The sequence below is a fragment of the Lepidochelys kempii genome, chromosome 25 (genome assembly GCF_965140265.1).
Source record: "Lepidochelys kempii isolate rLepKem1 chromosome 25, rLepKem1.hap2, whole genome shotgun sequence".
Lineage (NCBI taxonomy): Eukaryota > Metazoa > Chordata > Testudines > Cheloniidae > Lepidochelys > Lepidochelys kempii.
In genome coordinates, this window is record NC_133280.1 from 12,422,758 (window position 1) to 12,437,521 (window position 14,764).

A 14,764-nucleotide genomic window follows, 5' to 3' on the forward strand; every position below is an offset into this window, starting at 1 on the left:
GCAGTTGGTCTTTACATGCCCCAGCTTGTTACATTTAAAACATCGTCCAGCTGACGGGTCACTGGGGCGAGGAGAGTTGCTGGAGAATGGGGTGGTGGGACGATAAGGGGTCTGGAGGGTTCTTTGGGAGGTAGGTGGGGCTTTGGGCGGCCCCCGGTAATAGGGTGTGGTCTGGGGTGGTCCCTTCTAGTCTCCACTCCAACTGCGACCAGTTTTCTTCTTCTCTGCCACCTCCACCCATCTGGCTCCAATCTCTCCTGCCTCGATTACAGTTTTGGGCTTCCCGTCTAGGATGTATCTTTCTATTTCCTCAGGAACACCCTCTAAGAATTGTTCCATTTGCATTAGGAAGGGCAAATTTACTGGAGATTCAACACTTGCTCCTGATATCCAGGCATCCCAATGTTTCACAATGTGGTAGGCATGTCGGGTAAATGACATGTCTGGTTTCCACCTTAGGGCTCTGAACCTCCGACGAGACTGCTCGGGTGTTATCCCCATTCTGACTCTCGCCTTGGATTTAAACAGTTCATACTTGTTCATGTGTTCTTTAGGCATTTCAGCTGCCACCTCAGCTAAGGGTCCACTGAGCTGCGGCCTCAGCTCTACCATGTATTGGTCAGTAGAGATGTTGTACCCAAGGCAGGCCCTTTTGAAGTTTTCTAAGAAGGCCTCAGTATCATCACCTGCCTTGTAGGTGGGGAACTTTCTGGGATGGGAAGTGGTACCTGGAGAAGGATTGCTAGGGTTTGTTGGTATATTCTGCTGGGCCTTTATCCTGTCCATCTCCTCCACATGCTTCCTCTCTTTTTCCTTCTCCTCCTCCACATGCTTCCTCTCTTTTTCCTTCTCCTCCTCCACATGCTTCCTTGCCTCCATTTCCCTCTTGTGGGCAGCCTCCTGTACCTCCTTCTCCAGCCGCATGAGTTCTAGCTGTCTTTCATGTTCCCTTTGTTTTTCCTCAGCCTGAAATTTGGCTAATTCCAGCTGTAGTCGAGCTGCAGTTTTTAACTAACTTTACACCCGAGGTTTAGAAATAAACAAACAAAACTTGGCTGTAAAATTTTGCTGTGCTGGAATAGAATACCTATTCTCTGATCGTGATTGTCAGCCTACAGAAAAAGTCAATTCCCTTGTCTCTGCTCTGGGCCCAAATGAAAGCAAAAAACCTCCAACTACTTGGAAATCTGCTTACCCAGCCCAAAGAAAAAGCAAATGGGTAGAACACCCCCCCCCCATTTACTTTTAGGAAGAAAAGAAAAAAAAACTCTGGGTTGGAAGACTGTGAATTTCCCTGCAGGAGTTAAGTACCCTGCCTCCAGGCAAAGAAAACCTGCAATTCACGAAGATAATCCCCTTTTGTCTCTGCTTGGCCACAAAGCAGAGAAAAAACAAGCTGCTTTCAGTTTCAAAGCTGCTTTCTGGACTTCCTTTCCAAAGGGAAAAAAAAATTCCTTTTTAAAATCTGTATTTCTAGTTCAAAAAATCTCAACTGGATCTCAAAATGATTTCAGGTTAATCCCACCACTATGCCACCATGTCAAGGTTCCTCCCCCACTCTGAACTCTAGGGTACAGATGTGGGGACCTGCATGAAAAACCTCCTAAGCTTATCTTTACCAGCTTAGGTCAAAACTTCCCCAAGGTACAAAATATTCCACCCGTTGTCCTTGGACTGGCCGCTACCACCACCAAACTAATACTGGTTACTGGGGAAGAGCTGTTTGGACGCATCCTTCCCCCCAAAATACTTCCCAAAACCTTGCACCCCACTTCCTGGACAAGGTTTGGTAAAAAGCCTCACCAATTTGCCTAGGTGACCACAGACCCAAACCCTTGGATCTGAGAACAATGAAAAAGCATTCAGTTTCTTACAAGTAGACTTTTAAATAAAAATAGAAGTAAATAGGAATAAAGAAATCCCCTCTGTAAAATCAGGATGGTAGATATCTTACAGGGTAATTAGATTCAAAAACATAGAGAACCCCTCTAGGCAAAACCTTAAGTTACAAAAAAGATACACAGACAGAAATAGTTATTCTATTCAGCACAATTCTTTTCTCAGCCATTTAAAGAAATCATAATCTAACACATACCTAGCTAGATTACTTACTAAAAGTTCTAAGACTCCATTCCTGGTCTATCCCCGACAAAGACAGACTATAGACAAACACACAGACCCTTTGTTTCTCCCCCTCCTCCCAGCTTTTGAAAGTATCTTGTCTCCTCATTGGTCATTTTGGTCAGGTGCCAGCGAGGTTACCTTTAGCTTCTTAACCCTTTACAGGTGAGAGGAGCTTTCCCCTGGCTAGGAGGGGTTTCAAAGGGGTTTACCCTTCCCGCTATATTTATGACAACAGGTTTCAGAGTAACAGCCGTGTTAGTCTGTCTTTGCAAAAAGAAAAGGAGTACTTGTGGCACCTTAGAGACTAACCAATTTATTTGAGCATGAGCTTTCGTGAGCTACAGCTCACTTCATCGGATGCATACTGTGGACCAACTTGATGATCACTTTAGATAAGCTATTACCAGCAGGACAGTGGGGTGGGAGGGGGTATTGTTTCATGGTATCTGTGTGTATATGATGTCTACTGCAGTTTCCACGGTATGCATCCGATGAAGTGAGCTGTAGCTCACGAAAGCTCATGCTCAAATAAATTGGTTAGTCTCTAAGGTGCCACAAGTACTCCTTCACTGTGAAATGTATGTGTTAATACTATACCTGACGTTACTGATGTTCTCTGGTATTATGTTTTGAAGGAAGCAGATACAGGTCTGTGCAGAGCATGAAAACAAATGCAGCAGGGCTGACTTATGACAATGGGACTGCAATTTACGTATTCGGTAAACAGCTCACAAGAGAGTTAGGAAATCAGCAGTTCCAGATCACAAGGGGCTCTGTATTTGCTTGTCTGCATAACTTGGTCATCAGCCAGAGACAACAAAGGCTTATTTACATGCGAGGTAAACAAAGGCAGCAGGAGAGTACGTGGGGAGAGATGATCACTTAACAATTTCCATGGGGGAAGCAGCACTCCGGGAAGCCTTCCTGCCTCTTGAAGCAAGGTTAAGGAACTTTGAGAGAGAAGCTTTTCAAAGGTTTACTGGGCTAGAAAGGGAGGGGCAGAGAACCAGAGGGACCAAAGAGGCCCGAATTTTTTAGATTGCAGAAAGACGGGTACTTCAATCAAGGGACTGAAGTCTAGGGGAATGGATTGTAGGAGAGAAACCTGAGGAGGCAAAGATTGCAACTGGCTGACATTGAGTTTTAGTCTGAGAAGCATGTTCCCACTTTTATTTGCTTGCAGCCATTTCTAACTCTTTCCTTCCTACCTGAACTCACTTCAAATCCTGCTTCCTTTTGTTAATAAACCTGTTTGCCTTTTAGTCTAAGCCAGCCCAGTGCTGCGTTTGAACTGAAGCGATAGGTTAAAGTGATAAGCTGTCCATTTTGTTCCTTTAGAGGAGCAAATTAACCTTCTTATTTCTCTGAACGTTCCAGCAAAGGGCTGGGTGTATCAGGGCAGACGGTTTTGGAGAAATTCAGGACTGGTGTGCTTGGGGTCATCCCGGCATAAGGTAACTGGGTGACAGAAACTAGAGTGGGGCTGTTGTGCTGTAGGCCGGCTGCTGGGGTCAGGGCACTGAACCAGAGTTACAAAGCTCACGGACACTCAGGGGACTGCATGCTTGTCAGCTGGCTGCTGGTGTACAGGCTGTGAGCAACAGCAGTAGAGCATTTGAAGGCAGCCAGAGTAACTGGGAAGGTGATGGCACAGCCCCTGACTGATCTGGATTGTACCCCAAAACGTGATGGCTGTTTTCCTGCAATGTGATTTGTTGTATCAAATTACAGCATCGTAAGGGTAGAGCCTGCCTGTGCAGGAGCCCGAGCTCTCGGGAACTGCTCTGAAACCGTGGGATGAACACATGAGGAACCCAGGACCATCCCCAAAGCTCTTCACCTTCTGCTCCAAGCACAAGGCGCACTTCTCCCACCGGCCTTCTCGAACACAAACAGAGCAGCACGGACATTTACAAGCAACAAAACCAAAATCCTACCAAAACAAAACACTTCACGGCCCACACAATTCTCCCAGGGGAGAGGAGGAGAGAGAAAGAATTAACCTCATGTGACAGACGTTAATTGTGTTGTTAAAGCAGGCCTGGAAAGTGCTCAGATACTACGGTGATGTGAGATGGGTATAAGAACCTGTATAGCATAGAATAGGAATTGTCATGCTGCTGCATTGGGAGGTGCCAATGTAAACATCTGTCCTCCTTGCATTAGTGTCACCTTGTAGCCGTGGATAGGACAAATTCAGCTCTGATGATTTCTCCCGACCAAAGGAAAAGTGATATACAGGCCGAACACAAATGTGCATATATTGGATGCGGCCAGTTTAACTTGGGAAAGGGTATTTCTCCTTCCCAGCGGGAAGGGGAAGCCAGTTTTGAATGTGCTGGTTGCTTGGTTTTGATGATAGTTTTGAGCATCTCAGCTCTTGACATTTGGTCAAAGGACTGTGACGTGCCAAAAGCAAAGCTTGCAATTTCTCACACCGCTCACATTAAAAGCCCCTTTGATGGGGGATTTTATGCAATTTCGAGAGATAAGGCCAACTGGCAGAGACAGAAAGAGGACCCACGACAAACATCCTATGCTACTGAGGTTCTTTTCTATCCTTTCATTCTGTAATCCAAAGTTACCGTCCCTCCTCCCTCCCTCACAACACACTAGAAAATATTCAACCCATCAGCAAGGACCCCTTCCTCTTCCAACTTGCATTATCCTTTCATCTGCTGGTTGCAAAGCTGATTCTTTCTCATACTTTTTCCCTGGCTCTGAGGCAATACTGCATGCCAGCAGATCAGGGCTCAGAAAGACATGAACAGAAATGATCAATTTTTATGAACTAAAACAATGATCCATCCACCCTTCTAATCTTTCTAATTCACAGACCCCCATCTAGTATTAATCACAGAACCACAGAAATGTCGGGCTGGGAAGGACCTCAAGAAACCATCAAGTCCAGCCCCCTGTGCTGTGGCAGGACCAAGACCATCCCTGACAGGTGCTTGTCCCACCTGTTTTGCAACCCAAATTGAAGTGATTTTATTTTATTAGACACCACCCCTTCCTCGTTTTATCTGTCTTAAAATTAAAACTTCACATTGAATTGTACCCTGCAGTGTCAGTTAAAGTCTCTGGGGGATGCAACCATATGACAAGACCACAAATAAGCAGTTGAGGGAGAGGGAACTAGAATTTTTTCTCCACATCTTTTCCTCTTCCTAGCAATTGCCTAGAATTCAGCCATTAGGGAGCTACCGCTGGAGTCTGAGCAATGTTGATTTCACTTTGAATGACCCTTTTCCCATCCAAATGTTCCAATCTGCTTTTTAATAACAACTGCTGCTTAATAATAGGGGTGGAAACTGTTTTCTGCAGGTTCTTACCACAGTTCATCCTCTTTCATTTAAGGTGGTGTCTCCACACAGGAGTTCTGTGGTATTTAAACCTCTGGGCTGCACCTGGTTTGTCTGTGGTCTGAGGTTACAAAGAAGTGTACCTTTCCTTTTCCACTCCCTGTTTCTTTCTTCTTTTATGGGAGAGGGTGTGAGTTTATTTCAGGATAGATCCAACATCTTTTATGTCTTCCTGGGAATCATAGAATCATAGAATATCAGGGTTGGAAGGGACCTCAGGAGGTCATCTAGTCCAACCCCCTGCTCAAAGTAGGACCAATCCCCAATTAAATCATCCCAGCCAGGGCTTTGTCAAGCCTGACCTTAAAAAACTTCTAAGGAAGGAGATTCTACCACCACCCTAGGTAATGCATTCCAGTGTTTCACCACCCTCCTAGTGAAAAAGTTTTTTCCTAATATCCAACCTAAACCTCCCCCACTGCAACTTGAGACCATTACTCCTTGTCCTGTCCTCTTCTACCACTGAGAATAGTCTAGAATCAGCCTCTCTGGAACCACCTCTCATGAAGTTGAAAGCAGCTATCAAATCCCCCCTCATTCTTCTCTTCTGCAGACTAAACAATCCCAGTTCCCTCAGCCTCTCCTCATAAGTCATGTGTTCCAGACCCCTAATAATTTTTGTTGCCCTTCGCTGGACTCTCTCCAATTTATCCACATCCTTCTTGCAGTGTGGAGCCCAAAAGTGGACACAGTACTCCAGATGAGGCCTCACCAATGTCGAATAGAGGGGGACGATCACGTCCCTCGATCTGCTCGCTATGCCCCTACTTATACATCCCAAAATGTCATTGGCCTTCTTGGCAACAAGGGCACACTGCTGACTCATATCCAGCTTCTCGTCCACTGTCACCCCTAGGTCCTTTTCCACAGAACTGCTGCCTAGCCATTCGGTCCCTAGTCTGTAGCTGTGCATTGGGTTCTTCCGTCCTAAGTGCAGGACCCTGCACTTATCCTTATTGAACCTCATCAGATTTCTTTTGGCCCAATCCTCCAATTTGTCTAGGTCCCTCTGTATCCTATCTCTGCCCTCCAGCGTATCTACCACTCCTCCTAGTTTAGTATCATCCGCAAATTTGCTGAGAGTGCAATCCACACCATCCTCCAGATCATTGATGAAGATATTGAACAAAACCGGCCCCAGGACCGACCCCTGGGGCACTCCACTTGACACCGGCTGCCAACTAGACATGGAGCCATTGATCACTACCCATTGAGCCCGACAATCTAGCCAACTTTTTACCCACCTTATAGTGCATTCATCCAGCCCATACTTCTTTAACTTGCTGAGAAGAATACTGTGGGAGACCGTGTCAAAAGCTTTGCTAAAGTCAAGAAACAATACATCCACTGCTTTCCCTTCATCCACAGAACCAGTAATCTCATCATAGAAGGCGATTAGATTAGTCAGGCATGACCTTCCCTTGGTGAATCCATGCTGACTGTTCCTGATCACTTTCCTCTCATGTAAGTGCTTCAGGATTGATTCTTTGAGGACCTGCTCCATGATTTTTCCGGGTACTGAGGTGAGGCTGACTGGCCTGTAGTTCCCAGGATCCTCCTCCTTCCCTTTTTTAAAGATTGGCACTACATTAGCCTTTTTCCAGTCATCCGGGACTTCTCCCGTTTGTCACGAGTTTTCAAAGATAATGGCCAATGGCTCTGCAATCACAGCCACCAATTCCTTTAGCACTTTCGTATACAATTCGTCCGGCCCCATGGACTTGTGCACGTCCAGCTTTTCTAAATAGTCCCTAACCACCTCTTTCTCCACAGAGGGCTGGCCATCTACTCCCCATGCTGTGATGCCCAGCGCAGCAGTCTGGGAGCTGACCTTGTTAGTGAAGACAGGGGCAAAAAAAGCATTGAGTACATTAGCTTTTTCCACATCCTCTGTCACTAGGTTGCCTCCCTCATTCAGTAAGGGGCCCACACTTTCCTTGGCTTTCTTCTTGTTGCCAACATACCTGAAGAAACCCTTCTTGTTACTCTTAACATCTCTTGCTAGCTGCAGCTCCAGGTGCAATTTGGCCCTCCTGATTTCATTCCTACATGCCCGAGCAATATTTTTATACTCTTCCCTGGTCATATGTCCAACCTTCCACTTCTTGTAAGCTTCTTTTTTATGTTTAAGATCCGCTAGGATTTCACCGTTAAGCCAAGCTGGTCGCCTGCCATATTTACTATTCTTTCGACACATCGGGATGGTTTGTCCCTGTAACCTCAACAGGGATTCCTTGAAATACAGCCAGCTCTCCTAGACTCCTTTCCCCTTCACTGTTGCCAGTGATACCAATCCTACTGTTATAGTTACCCATAGATCCTTCAAGGCTAGAAAACAGCATCCCCCTATTACTATTATTTTGCACAGTACTGCCAAGAGACTCCAACAGAGATCAGTGCCCCCAGTGCTAGGCGCTGTACAAATATACGGTGAAAGGTTCTGTCCCTGCCCTGAAGAACTTCCAATCCAAGGGTCTGAGCCAATCTCCACTGAAGTCAAATAAATAGACAAAAGGTGGGATAAAATAAGTTATTATCCCCATTCTACAATGGGGGGAACTAGGGTTGCCAGGTGCCGGGGCAGCGCAACAGAGCTAAGGCAGGCTCCCTACCTGCCCTGGCTCCATGCAGTTCCTGGAAGTGGCGGCATGTCTGGCTTTTAGGCGCAGGCAGGGGTGGCCAGGGGGTCTCTATGCACTGCCTCCGCCCCGAGCGCCCTTTCTGCAGCTCCCCTTGGCGGGCCCTTGGAGAAGGGGCGGGGCCTCAGGGCAGGGGGCGGGGCAAGGGTGTTTGGGTTTGGACCAGACATACCAAACCCGTGAAAAAAACCCACAGAAATTGGGCTTGCTTTTGGCTTAATTGTCTTGTGAGTTGCTTGTTGGCTAGTTTTTGGCTTGTAGCTTGCTGCTTCTTTTTTTGGATCGGCTCCTGGCAAGCAGGGGCAAGGGGGGGAGAGAGTCAGGGGTGCACAGCAGGCCCACCACAGTCCCAGACCGCACGCCGGGGGGGGGGGGGGGGAGTTCTTAGGGATTCCCTTGTTTTGGCCTTGTTTTGAAACGGGATTAGCTTGATTTTTGGTTTAGTGTGAAAGTCGAGGAGCTTATTTACCAGGTGAAAGCTGGCAACTGTGCTTTGGACTTTATGTGATTAGACAGTTGGCAACTCTGGGAGAAAGGAGTGACACTTGCTAATTATTAGGTTTCAGAGGAACAGCCGTGTTAGTCTGTATTCGCAAAAAGAAAAGGAGTACTTGTGGCACCTTAGAGACTAACCAATTTATTTGAGCATGAGCTTTCGTGAGCTACAGCTCACTTCAAGTGAGCTGTAGCTCACGAAAGCTCATGCTCAAATAAATTGGTTAGTCTCTAAGGTGCCACAAGTACTCCTTTTCTTTTTGCTAATTATTAGATAGCCCTGCCTGGTGCTTTGCAAAACACCACCCTCCTACATGCTCCACCCTGGGTCGCCCCCTCCCCCTGCAGCCTGGTGCACTCTGGGCTGTTCCACCCTGGGTCGCCCCCTCCCCCTGCAGCCTGGTGCACTCTGGGCTGTTCCATCCTGGGTCGCCCCCTCCCCCTGCAGCCTGGTGCACTCTGGGCTGTTCCACCCTGGGTCGCCCCCTCCCCCTGCAGCCTGGTGCACTCTGGGCTGTTCCACCCTGGGTCGCCCCTCCCCCTGGACGCTGCAATCGGCTAAACAAGCGCGATAACCCCCGCCCTCTCCCGATTGGTTGAGCTCACGTGACTGTAGGGGTCGGACTTAGGTCGCTTGCTGCTGGGGCTCTTCGGCCGCTGATTGGTCGGAGCGGCCGGGGGCGGGGCGCTGGGAGCCGAGGGGGGCGGGGCGCCCGTCGCTGATTGGCGGAGCGGGTGAGGCCGAGGCCGGGGCCGGCCGTTGGGGCGGGGCCCGTTGCCATGAATTGGGGCCGCCTGGGCGGGCGGGTGCTGCTGTGCGGGGCACTTGGCGCGCGGGGTCTGAGCCGGAGCATGGTGAGTGCGGGGCCGGGCTCGAGCTCCCCTCCGGCCGCCGCCTCTCTGTGGTCCTACCGTCGGGGCGGCTAGAGAGGCCCGAGCCCCCCCGCCGGGAGGGGGGGCCCGCTCGGCGGCTCCCCCAGCCTGGGCCCGAGGGAGGCCCCCCTAGCGCAGGCTGAGGGGCGGGGGAAGGGGACGAGGGGGTGCGGGAGGGGTGTGGGGGGGCGGGGGAAGGGGACGAGGGGCTGGGGGGTCCGGGGCGGGGGAAGGGGACGAAGGAAGGGGACGAGGGGCGGGATCCGGGGCGGGGGACGAGGGGCGGGATCCGGGGCGGGGGACGAGGGGCGGGATCCGGGGCGGGATCCGGGGTGGGGGGGGGAAGGGGACGAGGGGTGGGGGGGGGAAGGGGACGAGGGGGTCCGGGGCGGGGGACGAGGGGCGGGGTCCGGGACGGGGGGGGAAGGGGACGAGGGGCGGGGGGGGGGAAGGGGACGAGGGGGTCCGGGACGAGGGGCGGGGTCCGGGACGGGGGGGTTCGGGGAGTGGGACGAGGGGCTGGGGGCGTGGCGGGTCCTGTGACTCTTAAGGGCACGAGCAGGCCCGTGGGCAATACGGGGCTGCCCCAGCGCAGTGCCCAGGTCGCGGTCCGCGGGACAGCGGCATGGGGGTGCTCCTGCAGCAGCCGCCCCGGACCAGCCCCGAGATCCGGGCTGGGGGGGCTGGCTCGGCGGAGGCTGCTCTGTCTCAGCCCAGTGCAGCGGGGAGAAGACTGCTTCTGAGTCACGGTCACAAGACCTCCTCCTGTCCCCGGAGCCCTAGTACCTCTTGTGCCCCGTGTTGATTCCTTTTATAGCCGAGATTAGTGCTGTGATTCACAGCAATCCTCCAGGGTATTGACCCTCTTGATCCTCTGCTTTGTGTGCAGTAAATTGCTTTAAGTCTCTAATACCAATTTGAACAGTGGAGGTTTTGACCTGTGTGTAAGGTAACCTGCAGCAAGCCCCGCCCAGTACTGCTGTTGGGGAGGAAGGACTGTAGACCCTTGGGTAAAGAAGTGGGGTATCGTGTATGGTTCTAGACAGTTGAACCATTTCCATTTTTGGTAGGAGTAGGTCCCTATCTTTGATAATGATCAGGTGGCAAGAGAGGAACAGTGAGTGAAGGTAGTTGTCTGAAGAGAGGCATTTTGATGGTAGTGGAACAGCCTCTCTTGAATATGTGGCTGCTGCCTTCCCCTGGCATGCTGCATATCTGACTTCTGTGCTCAGACTGGGATGAGATCCCTTTATTGCAAAACTGATCTTGAGCCCTGGCTGTCTTGCAGTGTGCACAGGCAGATGACTGGCGAGCTGCCAAATCAATCTATGAATTCCATGCCAAAGATATTGATGGCAATGATGTTTCCCTGGAAAAGTACAGGTAAGTGGTGAGGAACCCAGATGCTGTGAGCTGGGCTGGCTCAGTGAGGTACCCAAAGCACAAGCATGTGACTAGCCTGTAGTTAGGCTATTAATACTTCAGTCTCCCCTAATCTTGTCTAGCCAACACCAAAAAAACTGTTAATACTCCCAGTTCAGGGAGGAGTGCTGCTGAAAGAGCATCACAACCAGGCCCTGGGGAGGAGGGGTGCCCAAAAGGGACTACACAGGCAACTGAACTAAGCAGGGACAGCTTGGCTCCTGATGGACAGGCTCTGCCTGACTGTGGGTGGGGTTCAGAAGATCTGTGACTTGCACCTGATGGGAAGAGGTGTGGAAAATTGTTACTCACATCTGATGCGAATGAGTCCGGGAAAGGGGTGCATGTGAGGATCCAGTTAGCAGGTTATATCCAACAGGGCAGAAAAGCAATAGCCATTATGTAGGTAGGGTCCCTTGTTGCAGATATGTCTATCTTTGTGGGGTAGATCAACCCCAACCCTTTTGTAGTAACTGTCAGTGACTCCTGCTTCTTTCCCAGGGGGTTTGTCTGCATCATCACCAATGTAGCATCCAAATGAGGAAAAACTGCTGTAAGCTACACTCAGCTTGTCAATATGTACGCCAGATACGCTGAGAAGGGTTTACGCATCCTGGGCTTCCCCTGCAACCAGTTTGGAAACCAGGTCGGTGGCACACCCTGCCTGCTAAGGAAAGGGGGTTCCTCTAGGGGAAAAAGTCACTCTTTCTCCCTAGCAAAGGGGGCTGGCTCGGTAGCCCATGAGACTGAAGGATGCCTGTAGTTAGCATGGGCCTAGCAAGTATTCCCAGCATATAGAGCCTTTGAGTACTACCATCAGATAAACAGCTAACACAGCCTCCCTAGCATATGAGTGGGAGTACAGTTTAGTCTTTGGCCCACTGACTCTTTGATGTCTCTACCAAAAAAAAGAGCTAGGCTGTTTGCCACCAATCTGGGGTAATGCACCCAGACTTGCTGAGCTCCTCTGGGCTCTACCCAGTCTTCAGCTGGTCCGCCTGAGGCACAAGGAGGCTGTAGGTGACTGTGTGCATTAGAACATGGAACCACAGCTCTGCCAGGCGTTCCGGTGGACCATGTGGCTCGAGTCCTCTCCCGAGCCCAGTTGTATTCAAGTAACCATGCTCCCTGCCAGCTGTGTCCTAGCAATGAGTGGGATATTCTAGAAGCAGGAAGCTCGTGTCCTTCATCACCCAGCCCGCTCAACTTCATTCTTTCAATGTACACGCATCCTGCCCTCAGAGTCTGAGCCTGGAACTGCGCTTAATCGAAATGGAATGGGGTTTTGAGTAGTCAGTCATTGCCTAATAATGCAAGACCACTCACTTCCCACAGTAACCCTTCTCTTTGCTTCTTAGGAGCCTGGGGATGAGTCACAGATCAAACAATTTGTTGCAAGCTATGGGGTGAAGTTTGACCTCTATAGTAAGGTAGAGGTCAATGGGAACAATGCCCATCCTCTCTGGAAATGGATGAAAGACCAGCCCAAAGGAAGAGGCACCCTGGGAAAGTGAGTGCAGACCCTGAGCAGGAACAGACCCAGAAGGAAGTGGTAGCATTAGAGAAACAGCCTGGCCCCATTGGTGTCATTGGAATGGGGGGTGCGGGGGAGCAAATCAATCCTGTGATGAAACCAAAAGAGGAGACTTCAGCTGCACCACTGGCAACAGTGACCCACTGGACTGGAGAGGAAGGGGATGTGGGGTGGATGGATTGGTCACACAGCAGTCCCCAGCTTGGGCCTGTTGGAAGTAGTGGCAGAGCAGGCTGTTGGGTTAGGTGTGGGGCTGTGGTGGGTGGGCACTCCTGTCAGTGCTGGGACTGCTTTAAAACAGCTGCTGTCTCACTGGTGGTCTCTCTCCTTCCTAGTGCAATAAAGTGGAACTTCACAAAGGTAGGACTCTGCTCTCTTCTCACTGGGGTTTTAGGCTCTAAAATGGGCTGACCACTTGTGGTGTGATCCTTTAAGATCCCAGGAGCTAAGCAAGGTTGGGTGGGAGGCTCGAAGAAACACTTAGCTGCTGGAAGAGGTGTTGGAGATGGGCAGGGGAGCCTAGTAAGATTGCGCCTCCTGAGCAGGCATTGACCCATAGCTCCTAGATATAAAATTGAGACCCTGACCTTGCATGTGGGTCCTAGAGCAAACCCCCTAAGGGATAGGGGTGTCTGGCCAGGCTCCAGCTGGGTTAACTACATTCTACCTCTCAGTTTCAGAGGGATACATCAGTCTTCACTTTGTGTATTGAATTGTTGTGTGGTGGTGAGGAAGAGCGTGCCTCATGCCAGAGGTGGCTGCATTTCAGCATTTGGGGATGGGGAGGCCTTGTACATGTGCTCAGATTTCAAAGCACTCAATCTCCCTGCAAAGGAGCTGCACTTCTTATAAGTGACCTGGGGAGGGACAGTGCTGTTTGCCAGGTGCCCCCAAAGCTGCTTCTCCACCCATGGCCTCCCTGCTGCCCAGGGAGTTAGCCATAATAGCAGAACCTGGCCTTGAAGCTCATCTCCTGTAGTGTGTTGTGCGTGACTCAAGCATTGAGTTCCAGTGGGGCAGAGCATGCATGTGCGTCCAGGATTATTCATGCTTGTCTTCTAACTCCACAGTTTCTCATTAACAAGGACGGCCACGTGGTGAAGAGATACAGCCCAATGGATGATCCATATGTAAGTCAGCCTGTCTGTGTATCACAAAGCGGTAACCTCGGGGGCTAGCTCTGCCGGAACTGAACAGCCAAGCTGTGTCTCAAAGCACAGCTTTACTAGTGGGTCCAAACCTGGGGGAGGAAGGGAAGAAAGATACTTTGCCAATAGCTTCCTGCACTGCCCTTGCTATTAGTCATGTACCAAGACTTGGGTAATGCAGCATCATGACTCAGGTCTGTTTCTCCCAAGCCTGAACATCTCTGCAGGGAACACATGGGAAGAAAGCTGCTGGGTTTCCTGCCACTCTACAGGCTAACAAAACTTAAGTGTCCCTGGCACCCTGTAGTGGGTGGGGAGTTACCTCTGCAGGAGCATAATGCAGAGGAATGAAAATGAGCAGGGTGGGATTCAAGTAGCAGAGAAGCACTGTCCAAAGCTGGTGGGGGTGTTGCAAAGGGAGGTGTGTTTTTGCTCAGTGCTACAGAGCTCTGGATACAGCAGGCAGGGACTCAGTATGATCCTTCATGGACAGGACAGTGGTGGTCTCTCCACAGGCCCTCAAGAGAAACAGCACTTGACTCCTTCCTCCTCTTCTCTGCAGGTGATTGAGAAGGACCTGCCTGATTTCCTGTAGACCTGTTCACTTAGACACTGGACCATTCCCTCTGCTTAGCAACATCTCACCTGCTCCCTGTGGAGTCTTCCCATCCTGCCCTAATGATGGCCTGCCTTAAAGCCAGCCTGCTGGTGAGGCAGACCTGAAACTTGGCGTGCATCTGCGGGAAGAAGGGTTCACTGGGCTGGTGGCTGTTGCTGGGCAGTTTTCATAGTCCTGACATGGGCACTTGGCTTCATGGCAATAAAAGTTTATGCTGAAACTGACCAATGTCTTGTCTGAGTCTGTTGGAAGCTGCTGTGTAACATGGTGCAGAACAGGAAGCTCCAGTCATTCTTCCAAGTAGATACAATCTCTGTGGGGGAGGATGCTCTTCCCTGTAGTGCAAGGGACTAGCTACTGGGGAAAAAAGGTCTGGTTGTACTGGCAACTTCCTTGCTGGCCACTGTCAGAGGGGGGAGCAGAAAGCCATTGACTCAGCTCCTAGGAGTTTGAAACAGGTTCGCTGGATCCTGGGGAAGTAATCTAAATCCAGGAAACATTTTATTCTGCCCAAGTTTGTGCAAAACATGAATTTATGTAATTCC

General features: G+C 50.3%; 1 protein-coding gene across 1 annotated transcript; it reads left to right on the forward strand.

Moving 5' to 3' along the window:
* The first annotated feature begins 9,369 nt into the window (after window positions 1–9,369).
* On the forward strand, window positions 9,370–14,443 carry GPX4 (glutathione peroxidase 4). Its single transcript, XM_073324665.1, has 7 exons — window positions 9,370–9,478; window positions 10,785–10,879; window positions 11,420–11,564; window positions 12,277–12,428; window positions 12,788–12,812; window positions 13,523–13,582; window positions 14,163–14,443. The coding sequence occupies exons 1-7, from the start codon at window positions 9,404–9,406 to the stop codon at window positions 14,193–14,195; spliced, it is 585 nt and encodes a 194-aa protein (XP_073180766.1). The 5' UTR covers window positions 9,370–9,403; the 3' UTR covers window positions 14,196–14,443.
* Window positions 14,444–14,764: the final 321 nt, after the last annotated feature.